This window comes from Erithacus rubecula, assembly GCF_903797595.1.
Source record: "Erithacus rubecula genome assembly, chromosome: 5".
Classification (NCBI taxonomy): Eukaryota; Metazoa; Chordata; class Aves; order Passeriformes; family Muscicapidae; genus Erithacus; species Erithacus rubecula.
The window spans coordinates 22,083,982-22,096,730 of record NC_136687.1 but is presented as its reverse complement, the minus strand read 5'-3'; the positions used below and the strand labels follow the sequence as shown (position 1 = coordinate 22,096,730).

Here is a 12,749-nt window from a genome sequence, read left to right as displayed (position 1 = left end):
AGAGCCAACAATAAGAATAGAAGCAGCACAATACTTCAGCTAGATGGAAAAAAGCACACTTTTTTTTATGTTCACTGCTGTAAGCCTTTAGGTATGTGCAGAAGGGAAGGTTTTGTACAGGAGTCAATATTCTTCAGTTGTTCCACCATGCCAAAATGCCTCAAGAACATACGACCATAAAAAAAACACTTTGTTTTTAAATCTTAAACAATATGGTGCTCTGGTTTCCTCTACAAGTAAAATATTTATGTCAAATTTAGAAAAAAGATTACTTCATTGACAATTTTCAAAAATTGCCACACTTGGAATAATAACTGTTTGCATGAAGACTGTATTTAATGTACTCATCACTATTAGAGGTACTTCTTTAATTTATTTTTTTCTTTGTTACAGAAAAAAACAGTTAAAATTATTACAAATAAAAAGGACACAGGACTGCAATCAATGTATAATCTAGACAAAACATACCCAGAAACATTTCTGTACTCTCCTTTATCAAAGAGGGGGCAGTAGAAATCCCTCAAAAGCTTAGTCTCCAGATACAGCTGAAAAAGCTGCACCTGACAATCAGAAAACTTGGTTCTGGCAACCATGGTTTGTAGCTTTCAAAACAGTAATCACTATCCTCAGCTATTAATGAACAAGAAGTACAGTACAAAATTTCACAGACCAAGAGTAGAATTTAGCCCTGGTTTTAAAAATATAAGATGGTCATAATAGCTTCTTCCTCTAAAACTAAGAGTCACTTTAAAAAAGCAATAAAATCTGTGTGGGAATTCAAGGAAGGAAAAATACAGTCCAAAAAAGCCTTCATTTCAAGGATGAGTCACAAGGAATAAAGGATGCAAACTGTCCTTAAAAAATGTGCTGTCCCCCACTTCTGGACCAGAACCCAAACAAGCAAACAGTCCCTGTAATACAATAATCCACTGAGGGATTTACTACCACCACTGTATCCTTAATAAATGCTTTAAAAGTGGAGGGGGAAAGGGACACCACATCAAATGCTGAATTCCAGTGTATAATGGAGACAATTTAGACTTGAAGTTCATTGCTGGGGGAAAGAATCACTTCAAAATTTCATCTTTTACAGAAAAAAAAATTCTACAGAAATTTGTGCTTAAAATACATTAAGATCATTCAGTATATTGAAACATTAAGACAAGTTTTCAAACATTGCAAGTTGTACAGAATTATGAGTCACTGCACAGCATGTAAGAAATCTTCCACAAAGCAGAGAGGGCAGCCATACTTTGAACACAATTTGAAAGAAATAGAACCTGCAAGGCCAGTCTACAGAAATAAATTATTGTAAAACACCACACCTTAATTGAAAAAACTCCTAGAATATAACTTTATTGTTAGGCAAATCCTCACTTCTTTTCCTTAAAATCAGTTTAAAAAACTCCATTTTGTAATTGCATTTGTGATAAAGAAAAATTCACTCCTCCACATATGTACAGTTCTTTAAGCTGAGGATTCTATCCTGTAAAAGTAAATGTATTGGTTAATTATTTTCCCCAAAAACAATAAAACAGAAGTAAACTAAGTAGTGGACCCACATTACCTCAAGGTTTTGACTACAAAAACAGTTAAAGACAAAAAAAGCAGTAAAAATGTCATATCTGTTAAAATCAATTTGCAAATTATACAAATTAAAATGTAACAGCTTGGAATTACTGTTCTTTTCCAACCTGGCAGGCTCAAAGAATCAGTAATTCCATCCAACTCCATGACATGTAAACTTACAAGGTTCTGCCAAAACCAGCCTGCCTGCCCTTTTGTAGTACATCACCTTCCAATTCACTTTCAAAAACAGGACTGGGTCCTCAGGCTGGTCAATAGTAATGTACCAAAAACATTCAAATCCTGGCATCTTGAATTTACCATATTGTGATGCTATAATCAGTAAAGTAACTGGGAGACAAGGAACTCAGTTCTGTCTTAGAACATAAAAGGTGTGGATGGGTATTTTTCTGACTCAAATAAGGAAAACTAAGATCAGAATTCAGATAAATTACATCTCCAATGAATAAAAGACCATTTTTATAGGCTTTTGGAGCAGATGTCCTGTAAGAATACAAGCTCATACCTCCTCTTGAAAATTATATAGGAATACTGCTATTGAGATAATTTACACTGAGTAAATTTATATTTACTAATCTTGCAGGGAAAGTTTAGCCCTGCAAAGAGCACACTAACACTACTCATTCACCAATAACTCCAGCATGCAAACCACTTGGATCACACTGGCTGTCTTCACTAACCTCTGCAGGAAGAACATTTTCCCCAGTTTTACTTCTCTTCAGGTTTTTGATTTCTGAAATAACTGGTTTATTAATGTGTTTATTCAAATTCATAATTCATATAAATATTCTAAGGAGAAGAAAACATGTTATGTGTTACCACATTTCAGTAGTCTTCATGAATAAGACTAATACCAGGAGAGTGCATACTGAGATGAGATGAATTTTACATGAAAGGGCAAGGAGAAAGGTAAATTATTTATAATGTGCTAAAATATATCTTATTTATCTGATAATATGGGAGACTTCCAAATTACCTCTAAACTACATTTTAAACTACAGGCTTAAATATACTAACTATTTTTTACAACAGGAGAAAACCAGATAAATTAAGTCTTTTTTAGAATAAACCATATAATAAGGTAATATGCTATAGAGAAGTCACCAATGAATAGGGATTATGGAATCCTTTCACCCACAATTATTGTCCGTGAAACCCCATCTGTAACTTAACTCTGGAATGTTTTTCTGCCTAAAATGACCAGCATGCAAAGTGCCTTGCAGTTGTCAAAAAGGCATGTTATTTTAAATTCTCATTGCTCACTGGTGACACCTAATATGGAAAAAAGAAAAAAAAAAACCTCTAAAATGCTTTTAGTCAAATCCGGACATATTGGTCTCCACAATTACTTGCTGCAATGCTTTTAAAATAATCTTAAACTGATTTTTGAAGACTCATGTTTCACATCAACATTTCTTCTTTCAGCAATTCTGCCATTATTCAGCAACTGAGTTACTAGGATGGTCTTATTACCACCTGTCATCCATGAGCAAATCTTATTTTACATTAAAGTGCATAAACAATTTTCCTCAGTGCTATTTAAATATGGTTATTTAACTTATTTCAACTTGCATATTCAGTACTCATGGCCTTATTAATAAAGGCTGGGTCTCAAAGGATCTGGTACAACTTGAGTACCTACTGCAGAACACCTTGAGACAATTGTACACAGCTGTAGAATTTCACATTTCAAAGCTATAAACTAATCTAACTTAATCTCTGGATTGTTGAGGATCACTGATAGAATTACTCTACTTTCCCTAACAAGCAAGGTGAAGTTATAAAAAAATTCAGAGTAAGTGGCTTTGAATTCAGGTAATATCTAAAGGCAAATAAATTAAAAATACAATGTATTCATTGTTTAATTATAAATAGATCATTTTTTACTATTATATATTCCAGCTACATCTCTCACATCTTCCAGACCATATCTGGCAATAGAGTCTATTAAAATATAAAAAGCCAAAAATGCCAGGTAACTTTTAATAAGCACTACCATAAATATCTCCCAGATTACATCTGAAGATACTTACAAATAAGGAAACAAATGTCAAAGTAGGGGAAAAAGCAAACAAAATTTAAAGAGAGGAAGCGCACCGAAAGTTGTATGCAATAATTTTTCACAGTAATTTAATGTACTCTGGCTAAACCCATACAGCTGGCTCCTCTAAAGTGAAAAGCTTTGTTTACCTGAAGTGCAGTTGTAATTGTAATGGTGACAAAAAGCACATTTCCAGGTCATGGTACTTGAGATAAGGCCAGCGCCCATTTGAAACAATTTATCTCACAAAAAAGAAAAACTGTGAAACAATCACATGAAATATTACAATTTAAGGTTGGCAGGTTCCACTGGAACAAACTCTTCCTATCTAATCTTAATATCTCCCAAGAACCTTTAATGATATCTTGAAAGAAACTAAAGAAGTGCAAACAGACTGCAAAGGGACACAAATGGAAAAACTACATGTGTTGTATCATTTCAGGCAGCTGTATTTGCCTAACTAAACCTCAAGTTTTAAGTTCTGAATCAAAGTAAATATACTTGGACAGACTCTCCTGTGGAATTTAACTCAGGTAGCTCTTTGAAACTGATTTTGCCATGGGTGTTTTTGTCTGCAAGTCTAGCCCTCTTCCAGAAACAGAAGCAGTGCTAACAGTCCAGGAAGCCTACAGCAAAGGAAGCGAGGTATGGTGCTGAGTCACTGCCAGCTCAGGAGCTTTCAGCCCTTTATGTCACTTCTGTCCACAAGGGTAGCAACCTGAAGATTTCTCCTGTTCAAGTCTACAGTATCTCCAAATCCACATGACGAACATCAGGATTTCGTTGCTGAAACAAAATTTAAAAACAATGTATTGAAAATACTCAAATACATTCTGCACATGGTTACAAGTAATGCGTTTATGCTGTGATGCTGTCAACTGGACAGCAAATCCCCTTTCTGGATAACATAAGGAGTATTTTAAAGAAGAGTTTCAATAAACATTGTCCATATTATAAAGTATTTTTGGAAGGCTAAGTCATCTTTTTATTTGAAAAACACTTTTCAATATCATGGACAAATTAGTTCTTATGCTTTACAATTTATGGAGGAACTCCCAATTTTAAAAAGGCTGTAGAGTTTTATATAACAGATACACATATATATACTTATTTCACTTTCTTAAAGTTATAACAGATACTTTTTGAATAATGGGTAAGATTGCCAAAATAACTTGTTCTATGGCACTGAAGCTATTTATAATGATTCATAACACTGTTTCTATTAAGAAATGTGCATTTTCTGATACTACAGAACTATGTTATCACCATTGCACGGATTATATAATCCATGGGAAAGTCATGACTTCAAAAGACACCCAGCATGTGAATCTGACTAGCATTTTTAGTAAAGCACATTCAATACCAGCACAATCACTATATATATACCTATACCAAAAAGTAGTATCTGTGCTTATAAAAAAATTTAGGCATGATCGTGCTCCTCAAAAAACAAGCATCAAGAAATTATTCAGATAGTGCAATCAAAATCAAAAATAGCATTTTGATTCTTAAATAGGACAACCCTAGGCATGGAAACCTAAACTAGAATATTTATGAAATATAACAAGCAAGGACAGACATGCTCTTGAGTAGTGTCTCATGGCCAAAAGAGACAGGGCAGGACTGCATTTATCCAGGGGTCAGTATACTTGGAGTTCTGAATTCATGCCAGGAAAGACTGACAGCCCAAATATACTTAAAAAATTAAAAATGGGAACAAGCCTTTCTTGTATCACCCAGAGGATATTCAAATTGCAGAATGAAAAAAAATTATAAGACAGATGAGCAGCTTTTGTAAAGTAAGAAACACAGTGAGTGAAAGATGTTGAGTAGCAGTCCCATCACCCAGAAATATTCAATGCAATTCTAAGAACCAGTTAAAAAAAAAAAGAAAATTTACTTTTTTTCAGCCAAAACAGAATTCAACAGCCTATAAATACTCTGACATTCTGAGAATAGAGAAAAAAGACACTTTTAGGTGTACTGAATGAAAATTTGTTCTATGTTGGTATAAAATGGAACAAAAGGTGTAACAAATGGATCAGTGTAAAAGTAAGGGTTTGGTGGTGGTCAGAAGTTAGATAATAATACTATAAAAATCTGCATTTGTAATATCAACCCCTTTCCATCTCTCATATTTACAAATGAAATCCCATAAATTAGATGCAGTGATATGGTTTAAAATATATCACAGAATAAGCACTCACTAATAAGCAGTTAAATTTACCTTCAGGTCCTTCTCAAGTCTGTCTACTTCAGCTCCCAGCATGTCAACGATATTCTCACCATGCTTAAGCATAAAGGCTTCTAATTCTTCAAGGGTTTTCACTTGCTGAATTTCCTAGGAAGAAATTAAATTTAAGAGATTGAGATGAGAAAAAGAAAATAAAGGAATAACACTCCAGAGGGGCTTGACATATTTCAAGAGGGAGGAAAAAAAACCTAAACAAAACACTTCAGCTTGTGCCATTTACTCTCAAAACATCATCTGTTCTTGTCTCTCAAAGACACAGAAGAGTTGCATCTATTTGATGAAAACAGCTGGCTCTGTCATTACACCTGCATTTGATACAAAACCTTCCTCTATCTTAAATTGATTTCCTCCTTAACTTTCCAAATAAGTTTAGAGAATTTCATTCATTTTCTAGAAGTTTCTGAGGCATTCCTCACAGCAAGGCAAAGCAGGGTACCCCTGTGTATTCTTTCTCCATTTTCTACATGCTTGCTATTCCATACACTGCCTATCCTGGGCATCACATAACCAACTCATCTGAAAGTCCTTAAGGATTACAACAAATGCTGCTGTAAATGATTCCTCCATAATATCAGAAACTTGAAGACAGGAACTCAGACTAAGAGACAACAGTGTATGAAACTGAAGGGATGAGATTAAGGAAGACACTGTGTTAAACCCCTCCCTCCAAAAATCCACAGACACCAGCAGCACCAAAGCAGATACTACAGTACTGCCACATAATCATACCATGGTTTGAGTCAGAAAGGGCCTTAAAGGTCATCTAGTTGTTCCCCCATTGCCATGGGCAGGGACATTTTCTGCTACACCAGGTTATTCAGGGCCCCATCCAACCTGGCCTTAAACACCTCAAGGGATGGGGCAACCACAGCTTCTCTAGGCAACCTGTTCCACTCTCTCACCACCCTGGCCACCACAGTAAAGAATTATTTTTTGAAATCTACTTTATGTCTATCATCTTTCATTTTAAAGCCATGAACTTTCCTTAGAGGTCTCTCACCAAGCTGTCTGGAAGCCATTTGTCCTGCAGATTATCTCAGCTGCAGAATGTTTAGGATAAATAGGTTAGTGCAAACAGACAAACTGTGAAACAGCTAATTCTTCTTTATACGTACAGGTACATGACAGCAATCTCTTTCCCCTTCTCACTACTCTAAAATTGAAGAGGAATAATATAATTGAGCTTAAAACATATCTCAAGCACAATTACCCAGGACCACAATCACAGCAAGTCTAACAAGAAAAAAACAATGTAATCTAAATGGCAGCATTTCAACAAATATTTCACAACTGTAGAAAGAGTAATATTGACAATAGTGCTGGTTGAATGAGCTGCTTATTTGAAAAAGTACAGGTCAAAAGGCAAGCACACTGTCTGCCTTTGACTTCAGATGGCTGAAGCCTACTGAAAGGAGCCATCTTTCAACGATGGTTTTATAGCTGACATGAGCTTTCTACATGAAACAACAATGATCTGTGTAAGACAGTTGCCAACATAGAATCAAATAGAAGATCTTCCCCAATAATATTCAAGTATTGGAAGAACTAGTGAAGGTTGTATGCAATTGCCAAAGAGAATAGCAGGTAAAGAATAAAAGCTAATAATACTTTTAAAAGAAGACTAGTGTACTAAAAAACTGCAACAGCAAAGCAACTGGCAACATAAAACCAGGCAAACTTGCAGTGTCTCAATAGTACAAAGCTCTTCCTCTCAAAAATGTATGAAGTTGAAATCCAATAGATGAACAGATCAGATATTGCACTATATATACACATACATAATTCTTATTTTGACATTAACATGTCTTCTAAAACTGGGATACTGATTAATAATTTTTAAAATTGCAATGTAAAATTTAAAAGTAAACATAACTCCTAAGTCATGTTTAATGGACAGACAAAAAGCAGACATTCGTGTTTCATTTTGAAAGGGTAGAAAGCAAAGAAATTTTGTACACAAACAAATGTACAAGCAAGGTACTAGAGAAAATAAAAACTCTTGTCTTGTCAAAACATTTCACTCACTTAAAACTCTTCTTTTAATTTAGATAAATAATTATTTTCTCCATATTTCATAGTTCTGCCATATAGAATACAGCAGAGAGCATTTTTATATTGAAAAGATGGTTTAAGAAAAGCCACTCTGAACTATCCCAAAATCAGAGACATTTACTAAAGAATGGCAAATTTTTAAACATCATCAGAATGTTAAGCCATGTGATGTAAGCAATTCACACTGAGTCTGAAAGGCTGAACCTGTAAACCCCAACACTGCATCACCAACACCCAGGGCAAATGGCTCTGCCAAAACAGATGCCTATTTGCAGGTGACACCTTCTAGTTTTAACTGCAGCTCTTGTAAGTCAATAAATGTATTGGATTAAATTATGTTCTCATCACTTCTTTTTTTTTTTTTTAAAGTATCTATTTTCTAACAAAACAATCAAAAATATTCTGAGTTGGAAGGGACACATAAGGGTTATTGATTCCAACACTTATATGAATGGCCCATGCAGGGAGCAAACCCATAACCTTGGCATTTTTAGCACCTGGCTCTGAGCACCTGAGCCAATGACATTCCTCCTTCTCAGGCCAAAACCAGGTCTTTTTCAGCAGCATGTAACACAGTTCTCTAAGTACATTTAAAACCTAACACAAAGTAAGACTGCAATCCTTCAAATGAAGGAGTGAAATGTATCCCTTCTATTTGCAAGTCTTAGGTTTAAAGGTACTTGAAATTGGAAAGTATCAAATATTGAGGGTTAGAAAAGCAAATTTTTACACATACTTGTAGCAGCTGTTCAATGTCTTGTTTTTCCAGGTAAGACCGAGTAACAACACGCCCATCAAAGTCTACTTCTGCCTTGAATCTCACTTTGCTCATTCCCATGTCTGTGGCTTTAACATCATGAATTGCTCTGAAATATATTTTTAAAGAAAATGTAAAACAACATAGAACAAACCATGAGCTAGTTTGACTTCTCATGTCAACAATACTGTCACCACAAAACGATCCTGTAATTTTAAAAGGTCAGTCTTTGACAAAATATCCTCATTTTGCCCACCCACACTTCCATTAAATACTGATTTATGTTTAGCTGGTTATATCACTTCCACAGGTTTCTGCAACACCAACACATCTATAAGATATTTATCTAAAGACAGATAACTAGAAGCATCACAGATTTAGAACTAGACTAACAGTATATTAAAAAAATAATCCACAATTACAAATGTGAGAACTTCTCTATTCTGTGTTAAAAATGTAAGTCCAATTTATTTTCCTCTGCAGTGAAGTTTTTTGTTCATATACACGGCACAAGGAAACATTGTAACTATAGAAGTATAAGTTCCTAAAGTTGGTAGAGCCATGATCTTTTGGAAAATTTTCAAAAATACATTTGCCATAAGAAAAAATTATGGATACTGTGTTTGGAACTCATTTTTGATCCTTCAGAACTAGAGCTTATCAAGATACACCTGTTTGTAAATGCTGAAAATGCATATTTATTTAAAGGTTCCTAAGAAATACTAGAACACGAAAGCTCTGATGTTTATATTTTGGTCTCTTTAAAAATTCTGAGTTTCTGAAGCAGACTTGTGTTCCAGCTTATTGGATAAATTCTAATATATGAAATATAGGTAGTAAACAACAAGCTCAATTTTTCTGGAATAAGAAGCAAACTCAGGACCAAGACTTACTGTGAAGAATTGTTCACATGTTTAAAATTCTTGCTTTTGACATTTTCAAAGTGAAACAAGTATAAAATATTTCAAAGATTTTTAGTTTTATTAACAGAAAAATGCATTCTTGACTATTTGGTAAATTCTAACACAAAATTTAGATTCAGCAATGCAGCTCACTTGACGGAAAGTATGAAACTTCACCTCCGTTTATTTTGCTAAACTGTGCAATTTCACAAAATTTGTAAATTTAGCATGCCCTTTATCTTAAGCAAATTTACTCTTCCCAACTATAAATATTTCTTTGCATCTGATTCTTTATAAATCATAAATAACTTCACAGGCAGTGCAGAAAGAAAGCAGAAGGCATGAATACTGGAAGGAGCCTGTTAGAATGAACAGCCAAAGAAGAGCAGAAGACAGAAACTTAAAGATGAAGAATCACAGGCAATTTTTACAGAATATTTTCTGTTAATACTCATGGTGGAAGAGAGGTAAGTATATTAAAAAAGAAACAGAATACAAACTAAATATAGAAATACCAAAAAATACATCTTAGTAAATATTTAAGCAGATTAAAAGAACTATCAGCTTAGTGGTAGCAATAGACCTTCTAGCTCCATTCCAATTCACACAACTATTCTATGGGAAGTTATCAAAACAGTATTAATTGCAGTAAGCTAGATGGCATCAAACTACCTCATCCCAAAGAGAATATTTAAGATAACAGATGTGATTAGTAAAGAGAATTCGGAGCCATGTGATTCAAAAATGTTGAAGACATATCAAGTACCTATCAGAACTAAGCAAGAAGATAACAAGTGATATTTGAGATTCTCGTTAAGCAGGAGCCTGATAAAATTCAGTGAAATGATGAATATTCTATAAATGTGAAGGAAAAGAGTCTGCATATAATCTGACCAGGAAAGATAAGACAGTGAGTCAGGAGGAGAAAACTCACTAATGATTCAAAAATATAAATGTGTATGCTTAAGCTACAGAGCTTGCTATGGAAGCTTTTGAATGGTTAGTAGACAGTAGACACCATCAATTCTAACTACGGAAAAGAGCAAGTTTCAAATTAATGAAAAATTTGCCAGAGAACGTCAAGTTACTGGTTTTGAGCAATTGCTTGTAATATTTCTGGTTTTTGTTCAAATTAGAATGACAGATTTTCCAGCACAACAGGAACACAACTACACAACAGCTGTTACAATGAAGTAAAATTAAGGATGAAACTGTCACTAAGAATACCTTGTGCCTAGGAATCTGTGATTAAATTCCATGAGAACAGAATCAGGAGAGAGTCTGTACCACAACACATATTTTATTTCATGGTTATGAAAGGCTAATCTCCCACAGTTCAGTTAAGCTGTACACAAGAATGATTTATGCACCAAAGGTGTCAATAAGTGTTAAGCATAAGAGTTAAGAATTGAAAGTTTGTATAGCAAAAATAAATAATTTTCCTGCTGAGAACAACTCTGAAAGTCTATTCAGGATGATGAGTGAAAGATGAGCTACAACTAGAAATTACTGAGAAAAATTAAAAGAAGGGGGAAATAAAGAGCCATGAGCCTAAAAAAGAAATAAGGCCCAAGAAGCTGAAAGGAGAAGCGAAGAAAAAGTCACAGAATGTGAAACAAACCAAATTTTTTTAAGAACATCAGAGCCAAAGGACAGCATGGAAACAAGCTTGCTACTAGACAAATTTAAAACTATTACTTATGAAACAGAATAGAAAAAAATATGTAGTAATTGTCTTCTTGAGCTAAAAAAAGCAAGATTATTGCAAGTACAACAAAGCATTTCCCTACTAATAACAGACAAGCATATTGGATATTTAAATGGAAAAAAATGCTTCTAATCCAATAGGTTCCATAACTTATATTCAATAGTTAAAAGAACTGAGAATAACTGTGAAGGCAAATTAATTTTTCATCTTGCAATATTGATAAGAATTAAAATAAAAGCAAACCAGATTAACAACACAGTGTCAAAATTTAAGAACAGTAGACAGATCCATCCATTTAAGTGAGGACAACTTTACCTGACAATTGAAGGAAAACAGTTAGAAATATGGAGAGAAGAATTATATATTAAGATTTTAGGGGATGTCTTGATGAAAATGTACAGATAGCCTGTTAAAAAAATACTTCATGTTAAAAGGATTCCTCATTTCAGCTGTTACAATTTTTTTCCTTATTTCAGCTTTTGTTTTGTTTGTTTTCAGCTTTTTTCCCAGATTATACCTAGTGAAAAGGAAGGGTAGTTTACATTGTAGAGAATTGAGATTAAGACCAGGTGTCTTATTAGAAGATGTACATTAACAAAGCTAGAGTAATAGGCTTGTTGTAAGAACTTGGGCAAAGACAAACTGGGAACTGAAAGAAATCAAAGCTGATAATAAAATGGATCTAAGAAAGAGATAACTGGAGATACAGTGCATAAAGAGGTACTAAATATGTTTCAGCTTCTAATATCAAAAAAAGAAAAACATGCAGTTTGTCACAAGTCTTTATTTCTTTTATTATTCATGGGTTTTTAAAAATTAAGGTACTTCTTGTTTAAAAAAAAAAAAAAGGTTACAGCAAGAAGAACATGAACTAAGTCTGCTCAATTGAGAAGTTAGTCACCTACAAAATGGAATATCAAATGGTACTTGGCCTAGAAGAAATTTTATTATTTCAGCCTCAGGCAAGCAAAAGCCACCTGTGCACTTCAGAAAAAAAAAAACTACAGAAGTCATGTGAACTCACCTACTCTAACACAGCACTGTTGACACATCCTTCTTCAATCAGACTAACCCAGGGCCACCACAAATAATTTACTGATATGTGAAAATTCTAACAGATTTCTATTCCAAATAGGATTCTTGTTTAGTTTCTGGAATGAAGGGCATGTCATCCAGCCCTCCTGCTTGGAACTGTGATGATGTCAGCACTTAATTTCTTTCAAGTACTCTGGTATTAACTAATGAGCTTCGTGTTTTTCCCTCCACAGCTCAAAAATCAATACAAACAAAAAAAAGCACTATAACATCTCAGCTGATTTACACAGAAATATATTCCTAAATAAAGATTAAAAAGAAAACAAAAAGAAGTTTTCCTCTAAATCAAGGTTAACAGGGTAAAGTTAAAATAGCTCATTGAAAAGCATCTAAGGAAGATATTTTGAATTACA

At 34.0% G+C, this 12,749-nt stretch overlaps 1 protein-coding gene across 1 annotated transcript in view; it reads right to left on the bottom strand.

Moving 5' to 3' along the window:
- Nucleotides 1-1,181: 1,181 nt before the first annotated feature.
- The window catches only part of SLC30A9 (solute carrier family 30 member 9), a 30,149-nt gene continuing 18,581 nt past the window's right edge, over nucleotides 1,182-12,749 (bottom strand). Inside the window, exons 16-18 of the mRNA XM_079306917.1 lie at nucleotides 8,671-8,800; nucleotides 5,856-5,969; nucleotides 1,182-4,414 (exon numbers count right to left, since the gene is read on the bottom strand). Coding sequence (XP_079163043.1) covers nucleotides 4,370-4,414; nucleotides 5,856-5,969; nucleotides 8,671-8,800 — 289 coding nt within the window. The 3' untranslated portion in view covers nucleotides 1,182-4,369. The remainder of the gene's footprint in view (nucleotides 4,415-5,855; nucleotides 5,970-8,670; nucleotides 8,801-12,749) is intronic.